Source organism: Phaseolus vulgaris, chromosome 11 (genome assembly GCF_000499845.2).
Source record: "Phaseolus vulgaris cultivar G19833 chromosome 11, P. vulgaris v2.0, whole genome shotgun sequence".
Lineage (NCBI taxonomy): Eukaryota > Viridiplantae > Streptophyta > Magnoliopsida > Fabales > Fabaceae > Phaseolus > Phaseolus vulgaris.
Window position 1 is genome coordinate 45,711,291 of NC_023749.2, and position 17,354 is coordinate 45,728,644.

The 17,354-nt window shown below is 30.2% G+C and overlaps 1 protein-coding gene across 1 annotated transcript in view; it reads left to right on the forward strand.

Annotated features, from left to right (window-relative positions):
* Positions 1–17,354, forward strand: part of LOC137808616 (uncharacterized) — a 29,162-nt gene that overhangs the window by 5,411 nt on the left and 6,397 nt on the right. Inside the window, exons 3-4 of the mRNA XM_068609818.1 lie at positions 44–873; positions 972–1,211. Coding sequence (XP_068465919.1) covers positions 44–873; positions 972–1,211 — 1,070 coding nt within the window. The remainder of the gene's footprint in view (positions 1–43; positions 874–971; positions 1,212–17,354) is intronic.

The following is a 17,354-nucleotide window of genomic DNA, read 5'->3' on the forward strand; positions in this document are numbered from 1 at the left end:
GGTGGTTGACAAGTTAGTTCGGATCCAAAGAAATTTCCTTTAGGGGTGGGGTTCTGACAGAAGGAAGATTGCTTGGGCCTCTTGGAATAAGGTTTGCGAGCCTCGGGACTACGGGGGTCTTGGAATCATTGACTTAAAGACTTTTAACCTGACCCTGCTAGGCAAGTGGATTTGGAGGTGGGGGTCGGCCAAGGGAGGTTTGTGGAAAGAGATTCTTGACTCTAAATATGGTGGATGGAGGAATTTGAGAGCAGAAGGTAAACCCTGTAGGGGTTCTCTTTGGTGGAGAGACTTGAAGGAGGTTTGGGCCTCGGTGGGCTGGGGCAGAAGTTTTGAAGATGGGGTTGAGTGGAAAGTTGGTGATGGAGGAAATATTTCATTATGGGAGGACAGCTGGTTGAATTGTGGTGCTCTGAAGGGAATGTTTCCGAGATTATATTCGCTTAGCACGGCTAAAGCTGCTAAGGTGGCCGAGTTCGGGAACTGGTTTAATGGTGTTTGGATTTGGCATTTGTGTTGGCGTAGATCCCTCTTTGACTGGGAGAAGTTGTTGGAGGAGCAGTTGAGTCAGTTGCTGCAAGGGGTGAAGATGGATGTGGGAGGGGTGGATAGCTGGTTCTGGAAGGCTGAGGGGTCTCAAAGTTTTACTGTTAACTCAGCTTATAGCCAGGTAAGGAGGGTTAGTGATGGGGAGTCCTCTCCGACCTACTGTAGGTTGTGGAGGTGTAAAGCCTTGCCTTCTGCTGTATTCTTGGCCTGGAGAGTTTTGGAAAATAGGATTGCAACTAGGGTTAATTTGGTAAGGCGCGGGATGGTGGTTGAAAATCCTGTATGTTGCTTGTGTGGGAAGGTCGATGAGTCGTCGAGTCACTTGTTCGCCGTTTGTGACTTTGCTTGGAGGGTATGGTGCCTTTGCTTTGAGTGTCGTTCGTAATCCATTCGGATCCAATGCAAAATTTTATTCAATTCAGGTTGAGTCAGGCATCTGTTTCGGTTAATGATGTTTGGGGGGCAATTTGGGTTGGTATTGTGAGTGAAATTTGGAAGCATAGGAACTCGGTCGTCTTTAATGGAGGAGTGGCAGATGCGTTAGAAGTTTTTGCCTCAGCACAAGTAAAGGTGTGGTCTTGGATTGCTGCAAAGTCCCGCGAAGTTTATTTTTCCTATCCCTGTTGGGTTCTGGATCCTTTGGCCTGTATACGGCTGATTCGGTAAAGCTAGTTATCGCTTGGTTTGGTTGGTCTTTTGACCGGCGGTTTTGGGTGTCGAGTTAGGAGTTAAATTGTATGTGTGTTTGTAAAAGGGTTGGACCACCCCTGAAGTGGTTCTCATTTATTGATTTTTTATTGCTGATAAAAAAAAAAAACCCGTTGACACTTTAAGTCACGGTTTTTAACCCGTTAACACTTAAGTCACGGTTATAAAAATTGTAATACTCTGGACTTTTAAGTTTAATAGAAAACTTAAACAAAATATAATTTGTGGGAAAAACTTTTTTTCTTCTCTCTCGTAAAAGATTGATGTACACAAAACACTGTCTCCTCTCGAACACGTTCTTCTTCCAAAAAGTCATAATGATTTCCAAATTCGAACTTAAGTGGTGTCCCTTGAAAACCCTAACTTCTAAGTATCGCATGCCCCTCATATGTTTGAATCGGTGAACATCTTCCCTTAAGAGTTCTTTAAATTTTTATATTAACACATGAAAAATACTTACAAAATATTATTTAATACTTAAATTAAGATTTGATAATTGTAGATAATAAATATTTTTAAATTCATACCTTAATTTGAATATGGTCAATTTATTTATAGAAAATAGTTAAACCTAAAATGTTGGACCCAATTAATACAAATATTAATGTTAAATCTTTATATTAATTTAATATATAATATTTAATTATGTATATTAAATTGGTGGTTATGTAAAAGACACTCTTTTAGAATAGTCGGCCATTTACAAAACGTTCTCATTCTGTACTGATACTAATATTCTAATTTCAGTTCAAAATAACTGTAAAGAAAACAAGATAAACTCAACTCAAATAGAAACTAAAGTTTAAAAATAAAATAATATATATATATATATTATTTTATTATTTTTTTTGTTTTTTACACATTGGTCATCTTGGAGACATTTTGTGACATGGATGAGTTGGAAACATGTTTTGTCCGAGTCAAATAAATGAGTCAGCACATGAGTTATCAAACTTTGATTTTCCATTTGCCTAATTGTGATGAACATGAATGACCCACGTACATCACTCACTTCATTCTTCATCTTTTAAAATACTTATGTCGGTCATTTTGATTTTAATAATCGAAATTCTTAATTTAATTTATGATATTTTAATAACAATAAGAACAATAATAATACATAAGCACCTGGTATTTTTAAACATTTTACTGTAACTTATTACTTCTTCTGTTTTGCATCATATCATTTATAATATTTTATTTAAATTATTTATACTATCACACGTTGGAGACAAATTAATTAAAAAAGTAATGAAACTACTAGACTTAAAAATTAAAGTTTCATTTTTATTGAGAAATAATATATTTATGAATAATTTCTAAAATTTAAATATTACATCTGAGATTCCTTAAATTTTGACTTAATAATTAAATTATTTTTATATTTTGCTTAGTTTTTATTTTTATTTTTATTTTTGTTAGAAATCTCACATCGATTAGACATAAGAACATTTTATTGTATATAAATGAGTGTAAACCTTAATCTTATGAATTGACTTTATAGTATTGAATAAGATTTAAAATCCATTTTTGTAATATTTTTTAATATTTTTTTTTAGTTTTTATTATTATTTTCTGAAAAAGAAAATTGAAAAACAAATCTCAATAATATAACTATGTTCTCATTAAGTTTCACATCATGAAAAGATGGCATTATGATGTACTACTTCAACAATTGGGTTTCTCTTATCATGTGCTTGGTAATTAGCCTTTCATTTTTAAAATAAAATTTTATTAATTATCTACACCTTTATGGTTCCTACTATATTTATTTTAAAAAATAAAAATAAATGTTTATTATTGGTTTTAGTTTATTAGATAAATTCAATTTTAATTCTAATAGAAAAAAATTAGATTCAATTAAATTTAAGCAAAATTATTAATATATTTTAGTTCTTTAGTCAAATTTATGAACTTGGATTTAAGACATTTACACTTTTCCCTCATTTTCCTTTTTTTAACCTTTTCTTCTTTTTACATACAAATTCTCTAGTTTGTCAACTCACTAAAATTAGGATAAGCTAAGATACTTTAGACCCCTATCAATTGGTTAGTCTATTCATCACTTTTCCATTTTTATGAGTGGGTGGTGGGAGGGTAAAATGGATTAAGAAAATATTTATGAGCACTCAAAATGATAATTTACCTATAGAGAAAAAATAATATAGATTTATAAAAACATATGTGATAAAAAAAGAGAAGTAGAAAAAAAAACATATATTAGATATCTTTAAAAATGTGTGTATATATCATTGTCAAAAAATTAAACTAGTTTTAGCATTTGTATTAACATAGGTGTTACATCATTAAAAAGTATTACATAATTAGAGAATAACACTATTATAGAATTAAAGTAAAAAGTATTAATATATATTACAAACTACAAGCAAAAAGAGTTGACATATTTACAAAATCAAAAACTTATTTAAGTATTTAGTTAAACGTTAATATAAAATAAAGTTTAAAATATTAAAATAATTCATCTCAATTTTTATATCTTTCTTTTTTTTCTTTTTTTTTCTTCAAGTTTCATCCACTCTATTTGGTGTGAAGTCTCACTCATAACTTTTATAGTAAAGATGACAATAAGAACAAGTGAATGTATATTTGATTATATTTATTTTCTCTCTTATACACAAATTATTTTCATTTTTATTGGTTATAAAATTTATTTTTCGTTTTCATTCCTGTTAGGTAGTAAGTATAATCGTTCTCGTTGGATAACATATATACACATTATTATTGGTAGCTAGTATACTCATACCCGTCCATGTACCTACTCTTGGATTGTCCTAAATATTAAATTAATAATTTGTTTAAAAATCATAAAAAAATATACTATCAAATATTTAATTAATGTTAAAAAAAACGGATATACCTTTTTTCTTCAATGTTAAATTTTAAGAAAAAAAATTATGATTGCATAAATCTTAAGACACAATACCAAATAAAAATTACCCGGTTGAACAATCAAAATTTATAGTCAAATACTTTCATACAACAAAATATAAATAACAAATAAAATTATTAAAAATAAATATAATTGATCAAATGTGTTTCATAAAACGAATTTATTCGATAAAATTGAAGTTTAAGTTTCTTTAAATGTAATACATCGCTTTTGATAAAACTAAAAAAAAATATGAGTAATTGAGATTGTGATGAAAAATAAAATATCTTGAAATGAAAATATAAGTGAACTTGATAGACATCAAATTATCAAATGAGTTAAATCAAAAAAAGTTAAATGAGATAATTGAGAGAGAAAATAAAAAATTGTGTAAAAAAAAAAAGGATTTAAATGAGATAAAACAATTTGTTATCATATTCCTATCTAATCAATTTGCTAAAAAAAAATCATATACTCTTGTGTTTTTATGAAGTGCAATATGATTTTGGGAGTGTGATGGTTTGGGTGGTAGTCATAGGTGATGTGATATTTTAGTTATGAGTGATGTGCCATACCTCAAAACTATACTCAGTTTGCAAGAACAAAATTTTGTAGTTCAACATTCGCCTCTAAAATTTAAGTTTCATAAAGTTTATAGTTGGTTAGTTCAATTTTGACAGTGATGAGGAAGAATTCTCAGGGATAAACTAATTTAATATTTAAATATTTTTCATCCCTGAAAATTAATATGTAACATACTTTTGTTCTTTTAGTCATTGTAACTTTTTTACTTTATATATATATATATATATATATATATATTAAAATCACATTTCTTTGTTATTTTTATTAATTAATATTTTTAATTAGATAAATGAAAAATATCATTACTTATTAAATTATTATGTTATAATTAATAATTAAAATTTAATTTATAGGTATTAACTATTTAAATTACAATACAATTGTATATTTGTAATTTTAAATAATATAATAAAAATTTAAACAAATTTTTCTTTTTAAAATTTTTAATTTTAAAAAAATACATTGCGATATAGCTGTCACTTCTAAAGTTTTGCCCAATTTTTCCACGAAATTGTACCATTTATACAAAAACAAAAAAAAAAACAAAAATTGGTGCTCTCGCATCCAAATACATTGCTCACAAATTTTGGTTGTGAAAAATATCAAATTTTGTGGTTATTAGTGTTGAATTTATGTTTAATATTTAAAAGTTTTTTTTTTTTACTTTACTATTAGTTGAATATATGAGTTGGCAATGTGCTTTGACTTAATTATATATATTTTTTAATTTGTTTAGATGGCTAATAGAATTTTTTTTTATCACGTGTTTTAATAATTAGATGCTAAGCTTGAGAAATATCTTTCGAAGTTGTGTTGTTGCATTTTTAGTTGATTTTGACTAAAAGGAAACTGAAAAAGTGCCCAAAGCTTGTGACTATTCTCATGAACTACTATGATAAAGCATCACGAACGAATTTCTTTTTCCTTTACACACATAGTTTAATAAATTCTTCAAACACTTCATTGTTAGAGGCGTGTTCAGATGAATTACCTATTAATTTTATTAAATATTTTTTATTAAAACACTCTTATTTATTTGTAAAAATATATTGAAAAAAAATAGTATCATATCTTATTTCCTGATTCTTTTTTTTTTCAATAGACTTCTATCAATAAAAAGAAATGTTTCAAAGAGTGCGTTGGAGAATCTATTATTTACCCTTCCTCTCATTGATACAAAATAATTGTATATTTTTGTTAATAATTAAAATCTTTCATAATTTACCCTTGGCTCTCATGCTTTCTAATTTGAGACAAAATTTGTGTTTTACAACTATCAAATGATAGTTTAAGTTTACACAAACTCAATAAAAATAGTAGTATTACTTTGGTGATGACATCAATAAATCTATCATATTTAAATTTATTTTAATGAAATTGAACATTTACTAACAAAGCCTTCATAAAAATACCAACTCATTGGAGATCTATCTTGATGAACTTGAATTTAAAAATATTTTTTTAAATGTAATCACCAATGGAATGATACTTTACCCCAATATACTTAACCATTGAATTGAATGTTGAATAGGGTTCTTTTATAGGTTAATTATACTAATATTGTCACAATAAACTTGTATATTCTTTTCAAACTAATAATCGTCTGCTTTATACTTTACCCATATAATATGTGAGCAACAATTGCCATGTGCAGTTGCCAGCTAATATGTACTTTACCTCTATCATAGAAAAAACTACAAAATTTGGTCTTTTTTTGACCAAGAGATGAAACATGGTTTAAGGAATTGACATCCTTTATTGGTGCTCTTTCTTTTCACTTTGTCTCCAACATAGTCTACGACGCAGAAGCCTTCTAATATGAAACTCGTTTTTCTTATAATTTGGTCTTTTTTTGACCAAGAGATGAAACATGGTTTAAGGAATTGACATCCTTCAATGGTGCTCTTTCTTTTCACTTTGTCTCCAACATAGTCTATGGCGCAGAAGCCTTCTAATATGAAACTCGTTTTTCTTATAGCACAAGCACATATTAGTTGACCCTACAAGGTATTGAAAGATCCTTTTAGTAGCTTTCAAATGAGATTCTTTTTTATCTAAGTAAAACCTTGCACATAAACAAAAAATATCAGGTTTATTGGCAGTTAAGTAAAGGAAAGAGTCAATCATACCTCGATAGATCCTCTAATTTACTTTCTTACCATTTTTATCTTTGTCTAAGGGAGTATATGTATGCATATGAGTTTTAGGGTTTAGAGTTTTCATTGATTTTGCATTTTCCATGGTGAACCTTTTAACACCTCCTTAATATACTTTTTTCAATGGAAGACAATGCTATTCTCCTATTGTTTGATCTGGAACCTAATAAGAACTTTAGTTGTCCCATCATGGTCATCTCAAACTCATCCTACATCAACTAAAAAAAAACCTTTTACATGTTTTCATTAGTGGCGTTGAAAATTATTTCATTGACATAAATTTGTATAATGATGAAATATTTGTTGTGTTCTTTATGGAATAAGGTTACATCAACCTTTCTTCTTACAAAATCATTTTCTAGTTACTCAGTTTGGCGTACCAAGATCTATGATCTTATTTAAGACCATATAGCCTTTTTTATGATTAAAAACATGACTCAATCTTGATGGGTCTTTAAAACCAAGGATTTTTTTTTTTCAAAGACTTCTTCTTCAATGAATCCATTTAGAAACACACTCTTAACATCCATTTGAAAAAACTTAATATATTTATAAGCATCAAAGGCTAATAAAATCCTTACAAACTCAAGACATTCAGCTAGAGTAAAAATTTTAGTAAAAAATTTATCTTTTTACTAATTGTAGCCTTATGCTACCAATCTAACTTTATTTCTTATCACTTTACCTTCTTCATATAGTTTTTTTTTTAGGAAGATCCAACATGTCTTCATCACATTTTGATATGAGGGAGAAGGAATCAATGTTCATATGTCATTTTTGGTAAAGTAGCTGAGTTCTTCTTCCATGGCTAAAATCTAGTCTTCAATAATCTTTTATATATTTTTGGTTCCACTTGAGACACAAACAAAAAACATGGTTAGTCTCTTAAATATGATATGGTTCTTATGCCTTCAATATGATATGGTTCTTATGCCTTCAATATGATATGGTTCTTATGCCTTCATTTTTCTCACCAAGGATCTACGCTTGGGGGTGGGATTAAATGAACCTCCAATCCCTTTACTAGATTTGGTGTGTGTGATATGGAGCATATGGATTTTCATATGAAGTTTCCAATAGGTCTGATCCCTTGACTTCATCTAATGATATTGTTTCTTCTATTAACTTAACTTTGTTTACTCAATTTTCATCTTAGAGCTCTAATTCTAAGATACGCAAAGTCATCTTCAAAATTTGATAGTTTTCTATCAATCTGATCAAAATCATCAAACTTTACATTTATGGTTCCTCTACAACCAAGGTGTGAAACTTATAAAGTCTATAAGGCTTTCATATGTTAGAGTATCCCAAAAATATTCTTTTGTCGTAGTCAAATTTACCAATTTGGTCCTTGGTGTTAAGGATATAATAATTACAGTCAAACAAATGAAAATAACCAATATTGATTTTGCTATCCCTCCATAGTTTATAAGGAGTATTTCCATCAAGGGTTTGATGAGCACAGTGTTACGTACATAACAAGAAATGTTTATTGCCTCTACCTAGAAGTGATTTGACAAGGAGTTCTCACAAAGCATGGTTTTAGCCATCTCCTTAAGAGTTTTGTTCTTTTTTTTCCACAATCTCATTTTGTTTAGGTGTTCTCAATGAAGAGAAATTATGATTTATATTGTAAGATTCACAAAATATCTTAAACTATATTTTCAAAGTTAGTGTCATGTTCACTTCTCCCAATTTTGTACTCTCACAAAATACTTCAAACACCTTAAAAGACTCATTTTTGTGGGCTAGAAGAATACTTTTATGTATGTGTGTGTGTAGAATAGTCATTTATGATGACTAAACCATATTCCTTTTCGCCCATACTAAGTGTTCTTGTGGGTCCACATAGTCTATGGACGCCTAGCAATTGAAACACAATTTTTTTTCTATTATTTTTTCCTCTAGACATTTATTCATATGTAATGTTAGTTTGCTTTAGACATACATCTTTTCATAAGTGTTACTTGATGTTGCTTTATACAAGCCATCCAAGATTGCTTCAATATGATCTTCAGAAGATACAGGACAACCAACAACAGCGAGAGTATCCATAGTTTTTTTTAAATTCTAGAAGATATACAAACACCGTTCCATCACACTTTGGTGTGCGAAGTTGGATTTTAAGTTTTTTGAACTCGATCACGTGTTTGAGAGGAGTAGTATACCATGAGATTGTGTCATATTTGATAGGAATTTTTAAGACCAACCATTTTGGTCAGCAACGAAGGAGTTATGGAGGAAAGAAGCCAAGTTACTATGGCTTCATCTTGTTGATTACATGCGGGAGAAAGAGAGGATGCGACCGTGGATGAGGAAGAAGCAATAGAAGGTTCCATGAATGATGCAAGATTGAGACTATGAATGGGTGTGGCAAGGATATGGGAAGGAAAACATGTTATGCGGTATTTGCAGTGGAGGTTGTAGTATTGGCAGTTGAGGTAGAAGAATCCATGAATGACTTTTGATATCATGTAAGAAATAATAGAGGAAAGAGAGTGATATAAAAAAATAAAGAAGATGCATGAGAGAGAGCTGAAATAGAATATATTTTCATATCATAAGAAACATAAATACAATATTTTATAGAAAGTATGAAAACAAAAACATATTAACAGATAACAAAGATCCAAAGTTTGTTATTGTTAACTAATATAAACTATTATAACTCCATCTAACTCCATCTGGTAAATAATATAACTTACAATCACATCTTTAGTAATAATATCTCAAGAATCGTTTTTAAGTTTTTTAATCATTACCAAAAATGTGTGAAAGAATGTTAGATTCCAACAAGCATATGAAAAATAAAAGAGAGAAGAAAGAAGAGGGAAGTGTGATAAAGTACTATTTGACAAGTCGAGTACAAGGAATCCATTAGAAATAGGCCACTTCTCTGGTGGACCCTAATTTCATTCTCACCATTTAAAGCTGCCATCAATTGTTTGGGGTCATTGCAATAGCATTGCAGCAGCTCCTATGCATGTGAATGAAGAAAAGAATATTCAATGTATCTGTGTCTATCATTACATCACGCCCATGCGATATTACTGCCATCACGTGCATTCTGAAACCGTTGAAATACACTGTTACCAGTATTTCCAATGAAAAAAAGATGCATGACTCACACTTCAAAACATATATTTATAACCAGATTTCAAAAGCTTAATTATTCAATATGTGCTACCAAAATCTCTAACTGCAAGTGTGAAATGATTCGGTGGTTGCGGCTTGCTTTCTTTCCGTATCATTCCACCGCCACAATTAAAAGTTGATGCAGCAACTTCTCAGACATAAAAGATAGTCTTTTTGGAATAGATTTTTTTTTTCCATAACATAACACTGTTTAAAAAATAAAAAATAAAATTCTGCAAAAAGTTATTAAAGTAGAATGTTTTATTGGAGTTGCTCAGAATTAAGTCTTTAGTAAGCTAAATTCTGACCTTTTTGTCCAAAACTAGTAATAGAATTAGATAAACTTAATTCTAGCTTGATTTTTCAAATTTAAAAAGAAAAAAGGAAATAAAATTTATTTATTTTAAAGTAATTATATTATTAGAATTACCTGAAAAAAAATAAAAATGCATTTAAAACTAAAAAGACTTAAGAGCTAACTAAGTGTTGTTTATAAATTTGTGTTTAATTAAATTTTTTTATTACTAATAATGATTTTTATATAAAAATTAAATGAAACAAAAATGAAGAAAAATTTGAATAATCAAAGGAATTAATAAATTAATATCAAGCAAATAGAATTGATATTAAAAATTAACTTACCAGGTTAATTACTTAATAACACTATTGTGTTGAAATTAATGAATATACTTATTATATTAATTGAAATTGTTAATATTTTACCACTTTATTATATATTTTGACTATTTAAATAAAAATATAGATTTAATTTTAAAATATATGAATATTTTTTAAATTTTCAAGGGATTGTTAAGAGGATGACAAAAATAATTTTTTATTTTTTGTATTTTTAAGTATATTTAAAAATTATAAAATTTTGAACTAATAAATTTTGTGGTTATATATTTTGTACTCAATAAGTTTTTTAAATAAATTTGATGGTTAGAAAGAAATTCAACTTACCCATCATTTAAATTTATATAAACTTGTACAAGAATAATATTATTTTTAACTTTTTCTTAATAAAAAAGAGTTTTAATTTCTCTCATAATTTTTAGATAAAAGAAAGTTGTTAAGCCTCTATATCACTATATTGAAATTTGTTGCAAATCATTGAATATTTTCTTCAGTTTACACTGATTTGAATGGTTATGATCTTCAATTTAGTGATTGTAAAACATATTTTTTTTTGATAAATCTATTCAAAAGTGTTTTTTTAACATTCATTCAAAAAAAAGTTTAAAATCACTCATAGCATAAACAATAAATAATCTCACAACTTCTAATTTAACAAGAGATTTATATGTATCATCAAAATCAATTCCTTCTTCATTATTATAAACTTTACCCATTAACCTAACTTTATTATTTAGTAATAACACTTAATTCATCTATTTATTTCTAAACACTCATTTAGTATCTATTAGATTCATATCTTTTTCTACACGCAAACATTCAAACATCATTTTTAACAAAACTGATTCAACTTTTCACACAAATTCAAGATTCAAACTTCTTGAATTAGAGACCACAATAATATATGGATATTAAGATACTAACATTGCAAATGGTAAAAGTAAGTTATATTATTCTTCACCCTTTTATAATTCATTATTTCTCTATTTCTAAGTATAATATGAATCATCTTATTTCATACTTTTCTCTCTTAGTTATATCTCTCTCTTAAGTGTTTTTCTAATATAAATATTAGCATTTTATACCATGACTATGACTGACAGATTAAATTCACATACTAAAGAATAGGGATGGCAAAGCGAGCCAAGTGCGGCCAACCCGTCCCGCATTTGCCCGTAAAATGCGGGTCGGGTTGACCCGCCCCACAAAGTGAATGCGAGTTAGATTTTTTGTCTCGCCTCGCATAAGGGCTGACTCGCGGGTTTGCAGGCCAATCCACATTCAATTTTTTTTTTTAATTTTTTTTTACAAATTGAATGATTTTTATTTTTCACTTTTTCTCTTGAAAAAATTGTTACAAAAAACAAAGGCAGTAGGATTAATACAACAACAAACATTAATTGAATGTTACATAATTCAAGTATCAACCTTTCAACATTCTTGACTTACCCACTACCTAACATATCCACTATTATTTATTCCAAATTACATGAAAAAAATCATATCCAACATCCTGTATTTTCATCCCGAAAACTAGACCAAAAAGGAGTCTCAAGGAAATTATAACTCCAATGACCCTTGTAATTTTCTACCCCAAAATGAAAAAGGAAGAAAAACAGAACATTTTCTCCACTGTTGTCAAAGTCATTTTTTTTTGTTTGCGGGCTTGTGGGTCAGCCCGCCCCGCCCTGCTGCTGGCTCGCACAGACTGTAAGTTATACGGAGCAGGCTAATGCGGGTTAGCAGGCTGAAAAGATAAGCTCATCCCGTATTTTTTACCAGGAGGCTACGGCCCACCCCGCTTTGTTATTCCTACTAAAGAAACATAAAAAGGATGAGGAAAGAATGAGGATAACCTGGTGTACTCTGTTGACTCTAAAAGTTCAAACAATACTATAGTAGAAACCAAAACAACAAAACATATTTTATTTTATTTAAGACAAAATTAAAATAAATTTATAAACTAAATTTATTCAACATGAATTCAATGTTGTTGTCAGAACATAATCTTTAACTTTCTCATAGACAATTTAAGAGAAAAAATAAATTTATTAACAATAAACATATTTTACTGCAAAAAGTTTTTTTGTTTTTATCCTTCATAGCATCATACATTCTTTACTAAATTCAAAAACACCTTAACTGAACTTACGAGTCTCAATATACAATTCCTGTCGATCCACGACACATCCAAGATTTACTTTCTAATACTTATGATCATAAGTCCCATAAACACTACATGAATTTTTTATTAAACTCAACGATAAAAAAATATTTACCATCTTGTGTTATTTTATTAGACAAAAGTTTTGAACCTCCAATATGTGGAATTTTTTTTCTTTTTTCTAACTTCAATATTTCTTTTACATAATTCCTAAGCGCAAGTAACTTATTAATTAAAATAAAAGATAAAAAATAAATTATTGATAACAGTTATCTGTTGAAACTACATTATATTTTTCACTTAGATGATAATCAAGAAATGAAGAACAATGATTTTTGTGAATACCATTAGGAGCGTTAGCAATTAATTGTTATCTTGATAATGAGCTATAATAAATACGATTCCACATATTCATCATTGAAAGTAAATACCACACTAAAGCTAAATAAATAATTAAACAAGAATTAATATCTATATCTCATTTAAAAGTTAAGAGTTTTCGAGAAAAGAGTATGATGCAAGGGAGTGACTGTGACTTTATCAAAAGAATAATAGTCCAAATATCGAAATAAGCCTATATGAGTAGTGGGCCCTAAAAGGGCCTTGTTTTATTTTTCACACTTTGTTTCTTCCTACCTTTTATTCTTTATCTTTCTCCTGCCACACACACAAGCACGACCTACCCACACCCAAACACCTCAAAACCATTTTGCTACTTAAATTTATTTTTCTATGCAATATGGAATTTCAAGTGTGAATTTCTAAAATTATTTTCATTCTAATTATCACCTAAATATCATAGTGGAACTTAATATAATGGTAAAAATAAGATAGAATTGTGAATATTGTATTATTCTTATTAATGGAGGACTATCCACATAAAAGCAGCCACCACAAAAAGAAGGTTTAGAGTGAGACTCAAAGGCACAACATATATTTACTTCTGAAGTCTTGTATAAAAATATGTAAATAGTATATTAGGGTTTTCCTTTAACCTTGTGTTTTGGATCACAAAATAACATAGAATGAAAAATCCTAAATCTATAAATCTAAAGGCATGATGGATATCTTCTAAAATCCTAACTTACATGATAAGTTAGGGTTTGTGGAGGCCTGGATGGCAAGACGCAAACTCTAATCATAATTTGCCATGCAAGTTAGGGTTTTGGTAGCTTATCTTGCACACTACTCTATCTCTCATAGCCTATAAATAAGTGCATTATCTCATGTAAAATTCAAACTTGAATGTGTAAAGAAACTCTGCAGAAATTAAGTTCAAGCATTATCTCAAATCTCACTCTAACCTTTGCTAGGGTTCATCAACCCTGACCTAGGGTTCTTAGTGTTGATCAAGTGTGCTCAAGTGCTTTGAAGAATCCAAATCCAAGGTGTTTGATGAAAGACTGGTGTTGCTGTTGTGTTTGGGTGGGATCTGGGTAGAATAAAGTGTGATCCACTCCTTTGTTGAATCTAAAGCTAATGTGAATTAAAACCTTTTTGAAATTAAGTGTTTTTCCAACTAAGTGAAAAACAACCTGTTGTTTTGTCGAATCAACCAGTTGTTTTACTCTTAAGAGTTTTTGAAAAGGTTGAAAGGTGTTTGGTTAGGTTGACTTAACTGTCAAGCCAAAAACAATCGGTTGTTTCATGATTTCAACCAATTGTTTCTTTGAAAATCCTAACAGAATTCAGTTTTGAATGGTGAATCTGTTTTAAATATTTTCTAACTGAATACGCTCCTTCATTAAATGCTTTGACCAATCTTTAGAAAATATAAATGGTTTGTTTATGTTTTCAAACAAGTAAGAAACAACTTTGAGAAATTCAGTTTGACAGATTTGATTCTAAGATTTCAAGATTCACATCAAGCTTTGGATTTTCAAGAGAGAGTGGAATAGGATTGCAATTGTATTCAATTCAGACTGTACTGTGATCAGGTGTAATCCTTTATAAACCTACTGTATTTTTGGTGTTGTGTTGCCAAGGAGTATTGTGTGTTCTTGAGGTGTTCAAGATCAATACTCTTGGTGTGGTTTGCCAAAGGTAGTGTGTTTCTTGAAGGGTTCAAGGTCACTACTTTGGTGGTTTGTGTTTTGTAATCTAGTTTGATTGCTTAGTGGGATTACCGAGTGGTATTTTGGGGACTGGATGTAGCTCTTGGCTTAAGAGTGAACCAATGTAAGTTGTTTGTGTGATTCTCTCTTACCCTGGACTCATTTAAATTTTGTTTTAAGCTTAACTGATATAAATAACTGATTGTTTCGAAGAAACAACTAATTGTTTTTCTGTGTATTGTTGTATATTTGTTTGAGTTCTTGGCTAACTTGATTCCTGTTCTGGATTTATACAAAGAATTTCATTAAACTTGAAAAAGTTTTCAAAAACCCCTTTTAAACAATTCACCCCCTCTCTTGTTTAAGGCCATATATTCTAACACTTAGAAGAAGTCGTCTTCACATAAATCAGCTTGAATGGGTCCAATGTGCACAACCACTCAATTCCCATAACGACTTCAGATCCTTCTATAGGTAAGAGATAGAAGGGAATAGTGAAGAGTGAGGTTTGGAGAGATATTTTTACTAAAGAAGAAATGCCTTGACATGTTATGAAGCCGTCGTTACCAACCATGACTCTAAAAGGTGGGTTGGGTTGAATGAGGAGGTGTATGACAATGTGAAGTTGGAGGATGTTGTGGGAGCTGCCAGAATCTATAAGAACTGTAACTGGAAAATTGTGGACGAGGCCTTGGAATTTTAAGATTTTAGGTGAAAAGTTTTCTGTAAGGACGTGAGTGGTATCAGTAGGGTCTTCGTGAACCTCCAAAAGTGTTATATGTCGTCTAAGAGTAGCAGAAACCATGAGGTGGAGCATTTGTGACCTGGGATAAATTTCTCGCCACAATTATAGCATAGGCCGAGAGTGCGATGCCTCTTGCATTTGTGTGGGATTGAGGCGTTTTATGGGGAGGTTAGGGGTTAGTGACGTGGTGGGCTGGGAACGGTTAATGGGTGTATGGGTGGGGTTAAAAACATTGGTGTAGGAAGGTCGACAAGCTGGTCTAGGTTTGGAGTCTTTGATTTTATCTCCAATGAGTATAGCTAGGTCAATAACTTGGGAGATAGAATAGGGGTTGATGATGGTAAGTTCTTTGTGGATCTCAGGGATAAGACCAGAGATGAAACAATTGAGAATGGTTTTCGGTGTTAAGTTGTTTACACAATTGCATAGTTTCTCAAATCTGATTTGGTAGTCAGTAATTGTGGTGTGTTGGTGAAGCTTGAATAATCAACTTGGTGGTTTGTTTTTTAGGAGGAGCCAAAGCATAATTTTAGGGAACGTGTAAAGGAAGGTCAATCGGTAATGAGATAATTGTGATGCATCCACTTAAACCAGCTAAGTGCTTCTTCTTTCATGTAAAAAGGAACCATAGATAATTTGTTTTCTGGAGAAATATGGTAAAAGTCGAAATATTGTTAAACTTGGAATAACCAATCCAGTGGTTCTGGTCCTTCAAAAAATGTGAGTTGGAGTTTGGATGGTCGAAGTGATGGGAGAGGGGGTGTTAAATTGTGGGGTTGCATGTGAACTAGTAAATGATGAAGACTAAGGAGGAGGTAAAGTAGAAATCTGGTCTTGTAACATAGCAAAGGAGGACTAGAGGAGGTCATTGCGTGCCTCCAGAGTGGTCTGACGAGCTTCATTGGCCTGCATCTGATATTGAATGACAGTGAGGCGGTCTTGAATGGCTTGAAGAAGGTCTTCAAGGTCTTTGGATTGAGGTTTGGGAGGCATGGAGCAAGACAGTGAAAGCACCAATGATAGAAGAGAGATGAACTACAATAGCTAGTGACGAGTATTAGGGTAAAAATTCTCTCAGCCTTTATTTCCAAAATTTCTCACTTATATATGTGAGTTTTAGGTTAACAGAGATTAGGTTGAAGGTATCGAGGAAGATCTTTTCCTATGATTAGACTAATATGCGGTGATATGTATTGAAGGAAGGTTGCTGCAAAATTGAAGATAAATGCATTGATATAAGATTACTGGACCAGTAAACTACATAAACAAAAGCAAGCAACATGTGACTATGGATTTTAGTTGACGTTAACGATGGATCTATCATATAAATGAAAACCCTAATTAGCAATCAAATGAAATGGTTTCTAGAATTTTTGAACCGTTATAAAAAATGAGCGAACAGAATACAGAACAGAGCAAATAGAATACGAATATGAATGAATGCTAGTGACTCGATTCATCAGGAGCGGTTCATCGAGCTAATGTAAGAGTTGAAGACAAATATTTTTTCCTTGAACAGAATAGTTTCAAATCAACAACTATTTTTCCTTAAGCAAAAGACTAAATTTGAAAAAAAATATAACTAAATTTAATTTTTTTAAAATAATATAAAAAATTGTGACAGTGAAAAAAAATATCAATGAAAATATTTCTAACAATTTATTAAAACTGTTAAAAAAATCGCTAATATTTTTCTTTTGTAGAGTGATTGATATAGCTTGTAGTATTAACT